Source organism: Nannobrachium achirus (assembly GCF_963921795.1).
Source record: "Nannobrachium achirus genome assembly, chromosome: 18".
In the NCBI taxonomy this organism is placed as follows: Eukaryota; Metazoa; Chordata; class Actinopteri; order Myctophiformes; family Myctophidae; genus Nannobrachium; species Nannobrachium achirus.
In genome coordinates this window covers 35,821,762-35,838,702 of record NC_137825.1, presented here as the reverse complement: position 1 = coordinate 35,838,702, position 16,941 = coordinate 35,821,762, and the positions used below count along the sequence as shown (strand labels likewise).

The following is a 16,941-nucleotide window of genomic DNA, read 5'->3' as shown; positions in this document are numbered from 1 at the left end:
ATTCAAGTAATAAAAACCTTGTTAAATAAACGTGCAAACAAAAGACAGCTGAATGATGACATATGTAGGATAGTGTTTGAATTAAAGTTGTTTCCCCATGGTCCTGGATACTTGTTTTAATGAGACACATATTATTTTCTCAAATCAGACTTTATTTATTACGACATTGAATCATAGCATGGTAACAAAAGTGCACCAAGCTCTGAACACAACTGTACACATTTGTGTTGCAACTGGAATTGGCGTCATCATAACTGAATACTGAGAGCATTCTTTAGTAGCTAGTGCTGATGTTGGGCTGGCGAGAAGAGCTTGTCCCACAATTCCACTTTCATTATGGCCCGGCCCATGGGGGACATACTGGCCTTGACGTCCAGGTAACTGCCCTCATGGGTGATCCCAGAGCCATTCGCCTCGGCACGCACAAAGCCTTTCTGTTCCTTGTTGTAATACATCTCTTTATACAGAGCCTCGTCACACTCTTTACCCTTGCTGTAGACTCCTACAGCCGACCAGTTCTTGTACATGTTGTAGTCGTACGGAATAGAGAACATGATCGCCAGTGTCTCGATGTAGTCGTTCCTGCTTCGCTCGAACAGGTCGTAGGTCAGAACGCCGACGGCGCCGCAGGCCTTGGCAGAGGTCTTGCTGAAGTTGCACACCTCGGTTTTCAGGGGCCGCACGGAAGGCTGGGGTGGTATGTGGGTCAAGCCGCTCTCTAGGAAAACCCTTTTTTTCCCCCAAAAGAATGAAAAGGAATATGAAGGGGGATTAGTTATGAAACACTACACTAACAGAGACACATGTAGAGGCAGTGCTATAATCTGTATGATGGCTAAGCCTTTTATTTCAACTTTTATTAATCTGCAGAAGGCTTCTGCTGTGCATGTATTCTCTTTCTGCAGGCCTCCATGCAGTGGCGTCAGTTCAGTAAAAGCTAAGGTATGGCAACATGACTGGTGTCTTGCACGTGCGCGTAGGCGCGCGTACTGTTGCCATACCTCAGCAAAAGGCATGATGATGAATTTATTTTAAGAAGTACATTTTATCTTTTTCCCCTGTAGCTAAGGTATGGCAGCTGCCATACCTTGCCATACCCAATTGACGCATCTACGTCCATGTCATCTTCCTCTACGAGTCTTGCACTTACTTGGGGTTGATGAGGCAGTAGTTGTTGGTGAGGTTGGTGATCTCAATGGTGACATTTCTGCGGCTGCTGAGATTAGCCGCAACGGCCTCGGCTGAGTCACTCATTCTCTCCTGTGTGTGGGCTGCGAATCCCAAGCAAAAAGGCATCAGTGAAAGTGTGGGATTACACAATGCTAGAAATATTGCACTCAACACTACACTTAACCACTTCAACTCTGTATACATCGTTGACATGGGGTCCCCCCCAGGGCTCTATACGTGGTTTGCTCCTTTTTTCCCATGTACACCAAAGCTATTCACTGAAAATAGCCGATCTACAAGCTCACAACGTGTCACAGTGCAGTGCATTGTGAGCTTGTACATCTGCTCTCTTCGCCAAACGTTCACCCCAGAATAGGGATGCTAGAGTTCATGAAGTTAAAATAATCATATGGTTATAAATATTTCTCAAACACTCCACGTGTAGAATTTATGGTGCCATTTACAGGGTCAAATCATGCTTAATTAAATGATTTCTGTTAATGTCCATGTATGCTGTCTATGTATGTTAATATCCAATGTGATGACCCAATAAAGCTTACGGCACATTTTGTACATTAATAGAGCAAATATGAATAGTCTTACCTGTTCGTATCACTGCCTGTTCTTAACTCAGCCGACGTGAGATCTGAAACGGTGAGCTCACTCTTCAGATTACCCTTGCCGTGGAATGGCACCACACCCAATACGAACCCAAAGCCGTCTCCACCCCAAACACACACCCACTCCCTGTCCGTCTCAGTCTGGAAGACACGTTGAGGACATGTCCGTTAAGGCATGGGAAGAGAGATACAGTACCTATACATGTAGTAGGCCTACACCGACTAACATGAAAAACAGCATACCTCTGTAACCATGCAAAACATGAGTTTGTTTTGTTCAACATTTTCACAGTAATGTTTCATTCCATGGAGTCTCCCACAGACCACGCCTGCCTCTGTGTCTGTGTTGGGACATGGAAAGTAGTTTCCATTGTTACACCATGGAGAAGCGGACTAGAAACAGACCTTTGACAGATGTTGGACTTGGGATGCATTTATATAATAATAAAATAATGACTGTCGAAAAAAACAAGATCTTTTACTGTACATCAAACATTTTCTCGTTTTACTTAGACCAGGGTTAAATACTCAATTTACTCAATCAGAGGTTCAATGTTTGGGGGTACGCATACACTCTTACGCTGAGTTGGCAGTGCCTGAGATGGAATCCAGAAACTTGTGGTCCAAATTGATCACTGTAGATCAAAAAGAGGTGGTTGCCTGCACCAGACAGTGCCCCTGTAATTAAGAGCTAAATACTGTATAGTATTTAGCTTAATTACAGGGGTCATCAATATGTCCGTACACGGACAAATGTGTCCACGGCTATAGACTTGGCCTCATCCATGGCACATTTTAGATTTTGTTTTTACACACCATTATAATATTCTTATTTTGATCATATAGACATTTGCACACACTCAGTTACATCTGTAACATAGTCTAGGACCTGACTATATGCAAGCACTTCACCAAGTGGCCCTGAGCAAGATATTTAACCCCCAACTGCTCCCAAATCAAAAGGGTATGTAATGTATTTGATTTTGTTGTTGTTTTTAATCATTTGAATGCTTCAAGCTGCGTCTTTAATCTTTGTGTATCTTTCTCTCTGTGAAAAGTGCCATACAAATACAATTTACATACATACTTACTTCATCACACTGCACGTTCATAAGTGTTGTTGGACAAGCATAGCATATTCCTCATCCAAAATGCTTTAATCATATATCAAACACATTGTACATATCCACATTTATGGATAATGTAGAAAGCTAATTTTCGTATTTTGCCTGAAACACTAAAGCAAAAAAGAAAAATGGATTTCACCGGGCACCATCTTTCCTCTTGAATTCTTAAGAGGTGGCCCCACACAAGCTACAAGAATCAACTGAGTAAAAAAACCGTTTGCTGGCGAAAGCAGGTTCAGCCAAAAATCACCCTTTGACTCCCAGACTATACATGTAATGTATCATTATGATGTCATGATACATTGTGGTAGAGTGGCCATATTTGTAATAAGCTAATTAGAGTGTTCTAGATGGATTCAGTCTAACATCTGAGCATGCCCATGTGTTTCTAATGCTCAAGAAGCATTTAATGAACACAAGGTTTGCCAAAAATTGCAAAGATTAAGGTAAAGTAAAAAAAGAAAGAAATCTGGTTGAGATACATCCAGTCAAAAGGATAAGCATTTCACATGTTTTTAATGGTCAAAAAACATGACATAGGCAACAAATTTGAATTTTTAGCTCATCTGGCTCAATAGTTATAGCCAAAAACTGTTTTGAGATTGTGGCCATATTGGATGTGGCTGCTATGATGACCCAGAAGAGTCGCTGGGTTGATGCGTTTGCACTGATTAGTGCAAAGAATGTCCCTAAAGCAGCCCTGGACAATAATAAGTTGACTGTTTTTAGTGTTTCTTAGTTGTTTTGTCATAAAATATTGAAATTAGAAATGTTACAAACTTATATGTCCCCCTAAACATTGGTATTCTAAACATTTTGAGCACCTCAGAAAACGTGTAACTCCGATAGCCATGTTGGAAGTTATGGTCATTTTTAAAAGAGAGTGGTCATTTTCTGGTATTTTTTCCCGGATAGAGAATTTCTCACAGTTCATAAGTTGTTCCTTAAGTACATACCGGTACATATCTTAACCAGGTCCCAATGGTCATTTAGGGCTAGCTCTTTATATGTTATATGAATATGTCTACTCATTTTGTTGGTCCATGGCAACATTTGAATTTAGACAAAAATATCCACCTCAAGCCAGCATGGTGATGACCCCTGTAAGACACTAATGTTACAGTCAATGTTTAGTAAATTGGAAAATTATTCAAACAAGAGACAAAAACAAACTCCAGGGACAATATATATTATTACATCACTGTTTTTTGGTTTTATTCAGAGCACCCAAGATATATGAACAACCGATATAGTGAACAAGGTCTCATCTGCCCATCTTGTCATACAGCTCCAGCTTTATAATGGCCTTGCCCTGGTTGGACATGGTGGCCCTAACATCCACCACCCGCCCGGGGTAGTGGATTCCCGAGCCGTCGGCCTCGTGGCGCAGGAAGTTGGTGAAGTCCTTCTCGTAGTACATGTGGTTGTAGAGCTTCTCGTCGCAGGATCGTGTGTGCTCGAAGACGCCCACGCCAAGCCAGTTCTTGTAGCAGTTGTAGTCATAGGGCACGGAGAACATGATGGCGACCAGCTCGTTGCAGTGGCGGCTGCGCATGTCAAAGAGCTCGTAGGTGAGGACGCCCACGGCGCCCGACGCAGTGTTGTCGTCCTTGACAAAGGAGCACACCTCGGACATGGTGGTGCGCACCGTGGGCTGGGGGGGATTGAAGCTGAACCCGCTGGACATGAAGACCCTGCAGAGCACGCGACAAGGGAAGGGCACGCGTTAGGGCAGATTCATACTACACTTTTAGAGACGAATTTATTTCGGTTCGGCTCTGTTCAAACTACAATATGACGTCATTCAGAGGTTCGGGGAGGCGGGTACCGTCAATTGGGCTGTTCGGTCCCACAGAGATTTTGTGACTCCCCGAACTAAACCGAAATAAATTCGGCTCTAAAAGTGGAGTATGCATCGGCCCTTACTGTTTTCAGGAATATGAATTCTGCATGTTAGGAATTGTCATGGAAAAAGTCATTATCTCTTATCCGTCCACAGGCCTACATAATAAAAAGGGGGAAGAATATGTATTCTAAGATTTAAAGATACGCTATGTAACCTTTTAAGAGAATAAAGTGTTGACCAATCTGTATGGTTGAGTATGTTAATACAATATAACTAACGTAATGTAACACAACTGCGGTGGTTGTACTTAGTTTGTGCTCTTCTACCGATTTTTTCTGAGGTAGTTTATGTGGCACTGCCTGAAAGTCAAACGGCAATTTCTCCCCTGAGCAATATGCTTGCAAATCTATTATCTCACAGGTAAACATGTCAGCACTACACAGAGTGCAACTTTAACTCCATTTATCTCTATTAGTAGGCTAGTAGAGCAATAAAGAGTAAAGACAGTGACTTACTTTGGGTTCACGAGGCAGTAACTGGCAGTGATATTGGTGATCTCTATGGTGCAGTTACGGTTGGTAGTGAGAGTGGCAGAGTGGGCCTCCGCAGAGTCAGGCATGGTGTCAGCTGGTGGGGGAGGCTAAAAGGTGAAGCACAGACAGATGCACTGTAAAATACTCGTCAAATCATGACTTTAAAATGGTAAATAGTGATGATTTACATAGCGTAATGCACATTTTACAATGTGCATTACATTCACCCATTCACACACTGACCGCAGAAGAAACCACACCCCCCCACCCCCCACACCCCCACACACACTTTTTGTACACTGTCAGAGTTATATATGGATTGTAATACATTAGAATTTCAAGTCTCAAACTTGAAATGTAAAGGTTCAAGGTTCAAAGTTATACTTTATTGTTTCATCTTTTGTACATAAGAGTAAAACATTGCATTCTGACAATGCAGTGGTATACAATAACAGCAGAACAAATAAAACATTTGAAAAATATATAATAATAATAATAATGATGATGATGACGTAGAAATATTTAGGGAAAAGAAAGAGAGTGCAAAAGAGCAAAGAGAGCAAGAAAGAGCATCCTCAAATGTACATGTGCATAAAGTTTGGTATACACCAACAGCATTTTTTCCCAGTAGTTGCTGCTGTACCTATTCCTACATGCTAAAATGATAGAAAAAAAGATAGTGTTGTTTAATTGCTATCATATGAATTATAGCATATATTGTCTTAAAGCAAAGGTGAGTCTTAGACAAAGTAAAACTGCTCGCAGATGCACAATGTGATAGAACAGGCAACAGCTGGTCACACAGCATTATAAAACTGCATTAATTAACCTAAAAAGCCCCATAAATGGCTCTTGTTAGTACAACATCATCTGTCGTCTATTAATATAGATATACAGTTTCTTTTTTTTTTCAAGCCAGCATCAACTTCTCACATAATGTTCCAAATAGGAGTGAAAGGGTACTTACTTTGCTTTATGTCACACACACGCTATAGCAGAAGAGTCCTCTAAAAACAGCTCCCGACTTGGTATGAAGACATAACGCAAAGTCACACCCCTGAGGCACACACACACACACACACACACACACACACACACACACACACACACACACACACACACACACACACACACACACACACACACACACACGTACGCACACACACGTACACATGCACACACATGCACTGTCTTGCGCACACCCACACGCAGTCACACCTCAGAGACTACTAGGTGTGTCTGCCAACTGAATTAGAATCTGTCACTGGATGACATTCTGTTGTTGTGTTGCATTCTTGAAATGTGAGTAAAGATGGTCAGCCTGTTCCCCCCACTTTAACGTGCCATGGATCCAAGTGTCTGTGTGAATTATAGCTGTGACATTGGTAATCAAGGTTTAGTCTATGGTTCCCAAACTTTTTATACCCCAAAGAGACATTTCAAACTAGTGAAAATAAGCTCACAATGTACAGGTTTGTCAAAATATATTCTGGAAAAGTTAATTATTTTCCATACTTCCGTACTTTCATATATTCTAGATGGGCCTACATTGCGCATGCAGTAAAATATTCGAAACCTTTTTTTGTTTTAATTTAGATTTTTATGGCATACAGTTCATGAATATAAAAAATCCACATCTCAACATATTACAAAAGAACACTCAAAACAAGGATTTATAATCAATCAATCATTTAATATCAACCTTCTGAAGTCAAAGTCCAGTGTGAAATTTCCACAGTCAGTGATGATTTGGGATACTAATATCTGCTGCTTCCAATGCATTTTTAGAAAAACCTGTTTACTGCCATGCAACCCATTGTAAGCTTGTAATCAAAATAATAATTGATTTTTTCTTTTTCTTTTTTTGTATATGAAGTTCTTTTTTTCTTTTTGACCCAGAAATAGTCCCTCCTGTTCTTTTCAGCGAGTGACACGGTCATACACCAAAGTATAGATTTTCCGTCACAGACGGGGTGTGGCTGGGTCTTAACATGTGGTAACACAAACTATACAAACACAGATTAGTATGCTACGACCTACACATATACTTTATATCAGGTGTGGTTGCTTCAAGTTGCTAAGGAATTAACCTGAAAAGACTGCATACGCTATGGATGACTCATTTTGGCTAGAATCCAAAGCTTAAACCACAATTGTCTGAAAATACCCAAAACAATGTGGCAATTGTCTGTTAGGCATTTTATTTATTTATTGTCTAGACATTTTAACCGATACTCATCATCTATCTACGGTAGTGTAGTTATTCAACTCTTAAACCTGCAGATCTGTTCAGTTTAACTGTCATTTTCCAAAATGTTCAAAGCTATAATAAAAACATATTGCATTTTTCATACATTAAATGTAGCTATACCTGTACAGATGTGCTGCTAAACTCCCCTTAAAAATAAGGGAATCAAATCAGTGTAACAGTGTATAGCTGAAGACAATACAATAAAGGTTTGGACATTTAAAACTAAATATAATTCATTTCAATTCAATAATTACATAAATTATTTAATTGTTAATAAAATAAATGTTTTTGACTGCCTATCTGACATCTTTTGGCAGTTTGCTCCATATTGTGGGAGCATAATCCTTCAAGGCAGTGCTCCAGATGTCCTTATGCGTTCCTTCGGAAATGCTTAACTCAGTCTGATGTGTGATGACTAACCACCGGTGACATATAGTATTTATTAAATATTCATACGAGTGCCAATAGGTATGCCAATAAAAAGGCTGAGCTGGATTACCTGTGCTTGATTTAATTACATTTCTTGTAAAGTTGACAAATCAGCACAGCTTCACACATCACATTCATCCTCCCCGAGGCTATAGCCTGGCTCACCCATTAATTAAAAGGACAAAACATCCAATTAAAATGGCCACTTCAAGCCAGGCCATACGTGCATCACTCTTCCATCAGGATATCTGTAAGACTTCGAGGGGTCAGTCGTCCAAAGCCACAGGACAGCAGTGTTCTATGCCCACAGCAAAGTGCAAGTCTCCCACCCATTCCACTCTGTCCTCGTCATCCCTGTCATGACAGGGCTGTGACAGTGGCATTGACTCAACCACCCCTGGCTTTTCCTCTCGCTGTGTCTCAGAGTCCCTGCAGACGATGACACAACACCCCTCTCTCTGCTCCCAGGAACCAGAGATAACATTTCCGTGTGTCTGTGTTTGTATGCTTTGGAGCCCAGGAGTATTATTTTACTTTGAGTGCAGTGGAACTCATTCCGTGGAGCTATGTTGAGTATTCCATAATGTCAGTGCTTTTTTTAAAGGCCAAGTTCGTCGTGCGATGAGTCACTTGGCAAATAAAAATGTTTGGGAGCTTTAACCCGGTGTACTTATGTTTTAACATTTTGGTTGATTCCTGTCTTGATATCCTGGCCTAAAGACAGGTACTACCGTATATGTGTACACAATCTCCTCATTGAACTGTTTTTGGAGAGTAACATACAGAAGTTTTAACACATGGGTGACTAACCGGTCAACATTTTGACCGATTTTGAGATCGCAAAGTGCAATAACTCTCCCCGTGAAGGTCTCAGAAATTTTCCCTTCCATGACTTTTCCTAAATGCTCAAGACATGTTCTCGTTTTTTTCCCCTTCTGAAACGTTTCCTAATTATGAAATAATATACATTTATACCACTCTGACTGCATTTATCAGTCAAATTGACAGGTAAAATTCTCTCCCTTTCTGCCCAGGAGAGCAGCACCTTCTCCCCTGCTGCCAGCGGGGGTTCTATTAAGACAATAGAACCCCCGCTGGCAGCAGGGGAGGAGGTGTGAAGTCCTACTCTTTGGCCCAAAAGGGGGAGAGAATTACAGGTCATTTCGACAGATACATGCAGTCAGAGAAGAAGTGATTTCTTTTCAGTCACCCGAGCGAGAATAAATTGGGTTGAAGTGTCATCATGTGTCCAGACCACATCTCAATAAAGCCAAGCTTAGCATTTTTAGGCATATCCGATACTCAGTTAGTAGCAACTAACAAATGACAGAGCAGGGTTGAGTAGGGTTCAGTTTCTTGCTCAAGGACACTCTGCAGGACATATGGCTGGAGTGAGGATTGACCCTGTTACCTGACAACAGGCTATTGACACTTACCGTACAATGTGGTGAACTGCACACTCGCTCGCGCACACGCTCGCACACACACACGTTTTCACACACACGCACGCACGCATGTACGCACGCACTCACACACACACACGCACACGCACGCACGCACGCACACGCACACGCACACGCACACGCACGCACGCACGCACGCACGCACGCACGCACGCACACACACACACACACACACACACACACACACACACACACACACACACACACACACACCTGTGGGAGATTAGAGGTTAGAGAAACATGCCTATGATTGGTGTTGGAAAGTTCAAAACCCCAGAATACCTGGGAAAATGTCAGTGCGGGGGAAGTCTCTCACCCCTCAAAAACTCAAAAACTATTGCCAAGATGCCCTTGGGGAAATGACTGATGTTTTTCTAGGCAGCCTCCAGGTGTGTAAATGTATTGAGCGTTTAATGAGTGTATTTAACCATTTATTGAAACAAACTATTTACAGTTAAACTTGGCATTAGCGTGTTTACATGGACACTTTTAATTGGGTTAATACAAGATTTAAAATAAACCAAAATTCTCCACCAAATAAACACGATCAAGCCCGATCTGATTTAACAACAAAATGCTAATCAGGTGCAGAGGGATGGTCTACACCTTTTTACAACCCGATCAAACACCAGTTCAGATTGATCTCACCACATGTAAACACTTGATCAAAAACCTTCAATCAGGTTTATCTTAATCAGATTGAAATAAAGGTGTCCATGTAAACGCAGCTACTGATGGCTTCGCTTTTAAGATGTTCACAGATTATAGCTATGCTTCTGAGGAATAGTGAGGCTTAATGAATGAGTGTGTTTTCATTTTCCAGTCACACAACAAAGGAAGAGCTGATGGTGTCTCTCATCTTAAAACCTGCAATAGCATTCGATACATTTTAGAGTTGGTGTCACAGATTAGAAATTATGTTGATCATACCGGTATGTGTTTAACTCAGGGACACAGTGCTATCAACAACATTTCAAGCTCAATGTTTTAAGGCTTCCACTCTCAGCTTTTCAGAATTCCCCGTGGGCCTCTCGCTCTCTGAAGTGTGGTTTCAGTTCCGCACGATTGGTATAAATCACCCACCAAAAATGTCATCTGGCAAACTGAAATATTCTTTTGACTGAAAAACAATTACACAAACTCTTACAGGCCTCACACTGATTCATCAGGTACATTTTGGAACCTGTTCAAACTACTGAAGGCTTAATTTTGCACCAGTGAGCCTTGCTGTCCTGCATGAGTTACTGTATGCTCAAAATGCAATCCTGCCCATGCAACTGCCTCAGTTCATATTCTTACCTACAATGACATGCCAAAAATAGTGACAGCAGTTTGACTGGTCTTTTTTAGGGTATACATTTGCCCCAGTATTGGAAAATGTGTGCATAAAGTAATTATATAGTAAATAAATACAAAAATAATTCACAACTTTTTGTATAGTTGTATAGATATTGCAATAATAATGTGTCACAAAGCACCAGGGCCCACCTGGACTTCAGCACACTGATTGGGAACAATCAATACATGGTCATCAACACACAAGCTGTCAGTCATGTACCGTGGTGCTACTGTTGCCATTACTGTTTGACACCTTTCTTATCGGTGGCATGACTGTCTTTTCAGCAACATCACACAAACTGTTCACACCCCTACAACGACTGCGGCCGGGCAAGGAGGCCAACGTAGTATCAAGGGCAAGAACACCAGGTTTATGAACAGCTTCCACCCGGGCGGGTTGAGGCATGACCACAGCCTGTCACCAGGCTGTTCTTGGACTTTTGTTCTCCTCATGGACCTACCCGTTGATTATACCAGTAAAAGCAACCTTTTGTGGACTTTGTGGTTGACCTTGACTCATACGGATACTCTGCACCTTAATCTCATGCACAACGCACTGATACTTTTCTTGCTCCTTAATGTCTATGCGATGAACAGTATATACCGGTAGCAGCTGCTATGCTCATGCACCTTATTTCTAATACCTCATGTGAATACAAGAACGCTCACCCCAAAACACACTTGCTCTGTGTCGAATCTGGAGACCTTGGAAAGGTTATTATTCCTAAACATAACCTGCAGTAAAACTATGCCTAAGCCTAACCTTATTCCTAAACGTAACCTCAGTAAAACTATGCCTAAGCCTAACCTTATTCCTAAACGTAACCTCAGTAAAATTATGCCTAAACCTAACCTTATTCCTAAACGTAACCTCAGTAAAACTATGCCTAAACCTAACCTTATTCCTAAACGTAACCTCAGTAAAACGAATACAAGAATATAAGAACCGCTGGTGGCGAGCTGTCCCTGAAAAAAATGGGGGTGAGTTACTTTTGGGTCGAGCATTCCAGTTACCACTCATGTACTACATAATGCTCGTGCTCGTGCTCGTGCTCACGCACGCACGCACGTGCGCACACATCTGAACATTCTGAACATCTGGCTGATTTAGCTACTGTAGAATAGGTGACAGTTTTGTCACATTGTGTGTGTGTGTGTGTGTGTGTGTGTGTGTGTGTGTGTGTGTGTGTGTGTGTGTGTGTGTGTGTGTGTGTGTGTGTGTGTGTGTGTGTACGTTTCTTAAAATGCCTTCTTGCTGTGAAGTGAGTTGCAGCTTTAATACATAATAAATGAATAAGTAAATAGTGTATTTTTGGATACATACAGTAGCTACCAACTACTGTACACTCCTTCTACATTCAAGTCTGTATTCTATGTCCCCCACAAAAAGACCACCCCAAAAGTCGGCGCACGCACAGACGTGCCCTGTGAGGTTTGAGCACCTGCCCAATCAGTGCTCTCTGCACGGCCCTGACATTCACCGTCTGGCCAACGCTCTCCACGACTCTTCTCCCCCCTGGCTCCCAAACTGTGGAATGAACTCTCCCTTGCAGTAAGAACTTGTCACCCTCAATTTTCCGCCACGATCTGAAGACTCTGTTCTTCAGACTTCACCTCACCCCCTGCACTCGATCCTCTCTCTTTGCATCCCTATCCCCTCCCATTGATGCTATTTTATTTTTGTCTGTTGGTTGGTTGGTTACTTTAGATTAGATAGCGTGCTGTTTAGACAGTTTTGCCAGTTTCTCTGAGGTCAGACATTGTTGTCTTCGCACTCTACAATATGTGAGAATTCACTTTGTTTGTTTGTTGACACAAGATCATGCTCTGCTTACTCTGATTTTGCACTTGCAAAAGTCACCCTGGATAAGAATGAATTGTACATTAATTGTAATGTACATTCATTCTGTTAGCCTATTTGCTGTGCAATTTAAGGTTTTTTCTCTCAAAAACATTGTGGTTTTGTGACAGCCATGTTATGTACCGGTATACAAACAAGATGAGAAATTATTTATACATGTTGGGTTACATGCAGTAAAGCACTTTGAATGTCATGAACAGTTTTTCAACAGCAGCCAAGCTAGCTCTGGGAGTGTTTTTATTCCTCTCCATATCTTTGTTGACAGAACTTGCGGTCAGATTTAAGATTACAGCATAAAGGAAATCAATTCGTATTTTTAGGAGGAAAATATGCTAATACTATAAGCCGCTTCAGACACAAGACGTCCAACTCAAATGACTTTTTTCACATAATTTATTTTCCTCATAAACAGTTGGGTGGAGTCTGAAAGTCTGAAATCGTACTTTTTCTTTTCATGAGTAAAGCTCAATGGGTTTCATGTGAATTCATGAAAAATAGTAAAACAAGTCGATGTTTCTGAAAATGCTTTAGAAGGAAGGGAAGGAAACAACAAGCACAGCCGGCAAATGCACACATATTGGTCAATACCATTATGTCTGAATGAAACTTCTACATAAAGGATAATAACTACAGGCATTGTGGCTGTTATAAATAAGACAGAGTGCAGCTTAAACTTGCTTTGATGTAAAAGGGCTCACAGTGAATGGTCTGTTTATAATTATAGTATAGTATAGTATAGTATAGTATAGTATAGTATAGTATATTTATATGTAATGCATTCACAATTATCTTTATTTTACTGTATGCTATTAAAATATTTGCCAAAACATAAAACAATATACTGTACAATTATCTTCTAATTTTGAGGTGAATACTGACTTACTCTGATCAGAATATCTCTTGGCCATCAGGAGAGGTTGAATTATCATGTAAGATTTTAGTGGAAAAACTCACAAAGCTGTTTGAACGTATAAATCAAGAATTGAATGAGAACTACTCAGGAGTCAAGCAGAGAGAGATGAATAAAAGAACACTCAAGAGTATGGTGAGATCGATCTGACAATTACAAGAAGGATGCTTGGGACTTAAGTACTCTTCTCAGTTGCTAAAACAGTTGGAAAGAGGAAACGGGTACCAGACGTCGAGACACAGGCTGATGATGCAAACTATGCAGATTTTAAAAGGGCAACAGCCAACAACACTTTCACCCCTAGTGTAGTAGTGTCACGGTCAGGTCAGGGGTGGGTGACAGTTAGGTCGAGGGGAGAAATATAGAACTAAACAGTTCCAGAGTTGTGACACAGAATAAATGGAGACAGACTAAAGGAAACAGATGTCTGGGTGGTGAACATCCCTAGTACAGATCTGTGAATGTGTTGTTCTTTACATTGCGTTTGAGGTTTAAAACGAAAGGCACATTATGTGGAACCAAGATGGAAACAATGATTACATGAATATGGAAGATTATATTTTGCCTCTACAAAGACCACATACAGTATATACAGTTCAAGTACAGTACAGTATTTGTATGTGAGCACCTTCTTGTTCTGTCTCTAATATTAGCAGGTAATATTGGTCTCTAATATTGCCCGCAATTTCTCCTCTACCACACCACCACTTTTTTTTTTTATCCTGCGGTTGCAGTTTCATCATCTGTGAACAATCCTCTCCACATCTTACCCTGTCCCTGACTCACACACGTCGACTTCTTAGCAAAGAAAACGCTGTTTCCGTCTTTGACAATGATTTTGAGTTGCATTAACAAACATGTACAAAACACGCGTTATGATTAGACCGACCTTCATCCGCTTGACCCAGTACATGCATGTGTTGAATCACTCTCATCTGCGTAAGTACATACTGATACACTTAACCCCATGACCATCAACCGCTTTATCAGATGGACTGACGTCTGTGCACATACATGGAGATGTTCTATTCCTACTCATTCTGTTCTTCACCATCTCTATCTTCCAGGTCACGTCTTGTTGTCCAATACTGTATATTGTCTCTATGTGTGTATGTGTGCTAAACTCCAGAACTTGTCATGTGATACTGTCTGGTGTCATCTTGTTCTCTGAGCTCGTCCCTCAACTGAACCATATCACATCACCAGTGTCACCACCCTTAGTTAGAGGGAGACTCTTAGGACCACATGGAGGGTCAACTAAAACCCATCACAACCCATAATGCTTATGAAGGCACAATTAATCTAGTGATGTGCATCCGATGTTTAAAGCGTGTTGTGTTTCACTATCATGAATTGTTCATTTGAACTGTAAACTTAAAATGATCAGAAATATATGTATCAGAAATAGCTTCATGAGCGCTTTTCTCCAATGCTTGCGATTCACAACTCATAACATCTACTTTGTAATATCTTTCTGCTTCATCATGTCAAAGACTAATGCTGCTTGCAGTATATATTGTCACCAGCAACAACCATGCATGCAGAGTGACTCAGTGTTAATTGGCATCATTACATGGCTTGGTTGAATGCTCGATTCTGACTGAATCATGGCTTCATTAATGTATTGCTCGATACCAAGTGAATTATAAAGCTAAATAGGCTAATATCAAGAAGGCTACAGTGTTTATGTTGCTATGCTCGCAGTTGCAACTGTAAAATGTTGCTATATCTATTTTATGGCATCGAAGGGTTTGGACAACTTTTGGCCTATAACCACACAAGTCGGGAATGCATTTATAAACAATTAATCGATAATGGCTTTTCTCCATCCTTCTCTTCCAATGGTGAGTGGGTATAAACTGTAGTGTATCTATTGCTAGACCGGGAGGTAGAGCACTGTGTGGGAAGCTGACGCTTTTTGGTGAGATGCTCGGCAAGTCAGCTTCATAACCTTTCTTTATTAACAGAGAGAGAGAGAGTAATAAAGTTCAGAAGCAGACCAGGTACACGAAGGACATGAAGTCTGCTTCAGCATGATTCAGTCTTTGGCTAAAAGGGGCACACATTTATTGTATGTGTGAGAATCTTATTATTTTGGTTACCTTTTGATTAAGTGAAAGGTTGCCCAATGCATAATGTATGTACCGGTATATATTTTTCTTGGATCTGAACATCCCATTTAAAATCTGGCACTGTCTGGGAACATTTCAGTCTACTTAATTCCAACTGATTGATAGTTTACATGTCCAACATATTGCACTTTTCAGAGACTTTTATGTATCCATCCAACCATGCCTACTTGCTTGGGAAAAAAGGTGGAAAGCATCAGAAAATGACCTGAGTGACATCACTAGAGTGATCTGACGCTAGAGTGAGGGAGTCAGATTTAGATGTGTATGTGCGATATCCATAGCCCACCTCTGAGGCACAGAGCACGAAGACAAAAATAGTACCATCTATATTAGTGAGCATTAGTAGGGACCCATACTGAGACAAGGTTAAACCTACAAAGCGTTTACCGTATTTAAAAATACAGATTGAGCTGTTTGCCCCATTCTTTTTTTCTCCCTTCGCTTTATCTTCGCAGACAAGCAAGGAGCTCCAAAACAAATCTATGAACATGAAGATGAAAGCCTTAGTTATGTCCTATTGTCCTTGCTTCCTCTCTCTCTCTCTCTCTCTCTCTCTCTCTCTCTCATCTTCTCTCTCCAGCTTTCCCTATAATTGTCTCCACCAGCCGAAGGCTGAGGGGAGAGTATGTTTTCCCCTCCGTCCGTCCGTCCGTGCGTCCGTCCGTCCGTGTGTCCGTGTGTCCGTCCGTGTGTGTGTGTGTCCTCGCAGTTTGTGTGCAGCTAATCTCAGTCGCCGTTGGCCCGGTCGCTGCCAAAGTGAGCACACACATTCCCTGGATGCCAATCTAGAACCTCTGCCCTAAATTTTTCAAATGGGCTTTTTCTAGCGCCACCTAGTGGCCGATGTTCGCAAGACACATTTCTGTGCACTACTCTTACAGATTTTGTCCAAAAATCCTACAAATCGGTAGGCAGTATCTCGACAGTCATGTGATCGACACGGATCTGTCCGATTTTGCATATTCCATCCTGATTGGCTAAGATTGGCTTCCAAAGTTTGTGGGATTGAGCCGTTTTGAACAAAATGCCTCAAATCACAAACGCAAAGTGCAATTATCATGAAATCGCGCACACACGTTACCACTAGGCCGAGGAAGAAATGCCACTTAATTTTTTTTTAATCAGCCTCATGGTGGCGCTATAACAGCCCGATTTGTGGTTTTACCTATAACTCCACCGATCAGTTTCAAACTTTGTAAGCGCACTCCCTAGAGGCTAAGGATAAACCTTTGCCCTGCATTTTTCACATCAGCCTTTTATA

The 16,941-nt window shown here is 41.2% G+C and overlaps 2 protein-coding genes across 2 annotated transcripts; both read right to left on the bottom strand.

Annotated features, from left to right (window-relative positions):
• Positions 1 to 281: 281 nt before the first annotated feature.
• On the bottom strand, positions 282 to 1,254 carry apnl (actinoporin-like protein; the record flags this gene model as incomplete). Its single annotated transcript, XM_080747379.1, has 2 exons — positions 282 to 729; positions 1,151 to 1,254. 2 exons carry the CDS (start codon positions 1,252 to 1,254, stop codon positions 282 to 284), a joined length of 552 nt encoding a protein of 183 aa, XP_080603505.1.
• Positions 1,255 to 4,181: 2,927 nt separating this feature from the next.
• On the bottom strand, positions 4,182 to 5,382 carry LOC308303373 (DELTA-actitoxin-Aeq1c-like; the record flags this gene model as incomplete). The annotated part of the gene is made up of 2 exons (XM_080747727.1): positions 4,182 to 4,611; positions 5,279 to 5,382. 2 exons carry the CDS (start codon positions 5,380 to 5,382, stop codon positions 4,182 to 4,184), a joined length of 534 nt encoding a protein of 177 aa, XP_080603853.1.
• Between the last annotated feature and the right edge of the window lie 11,559 nt (positions 5,383 to 16,941).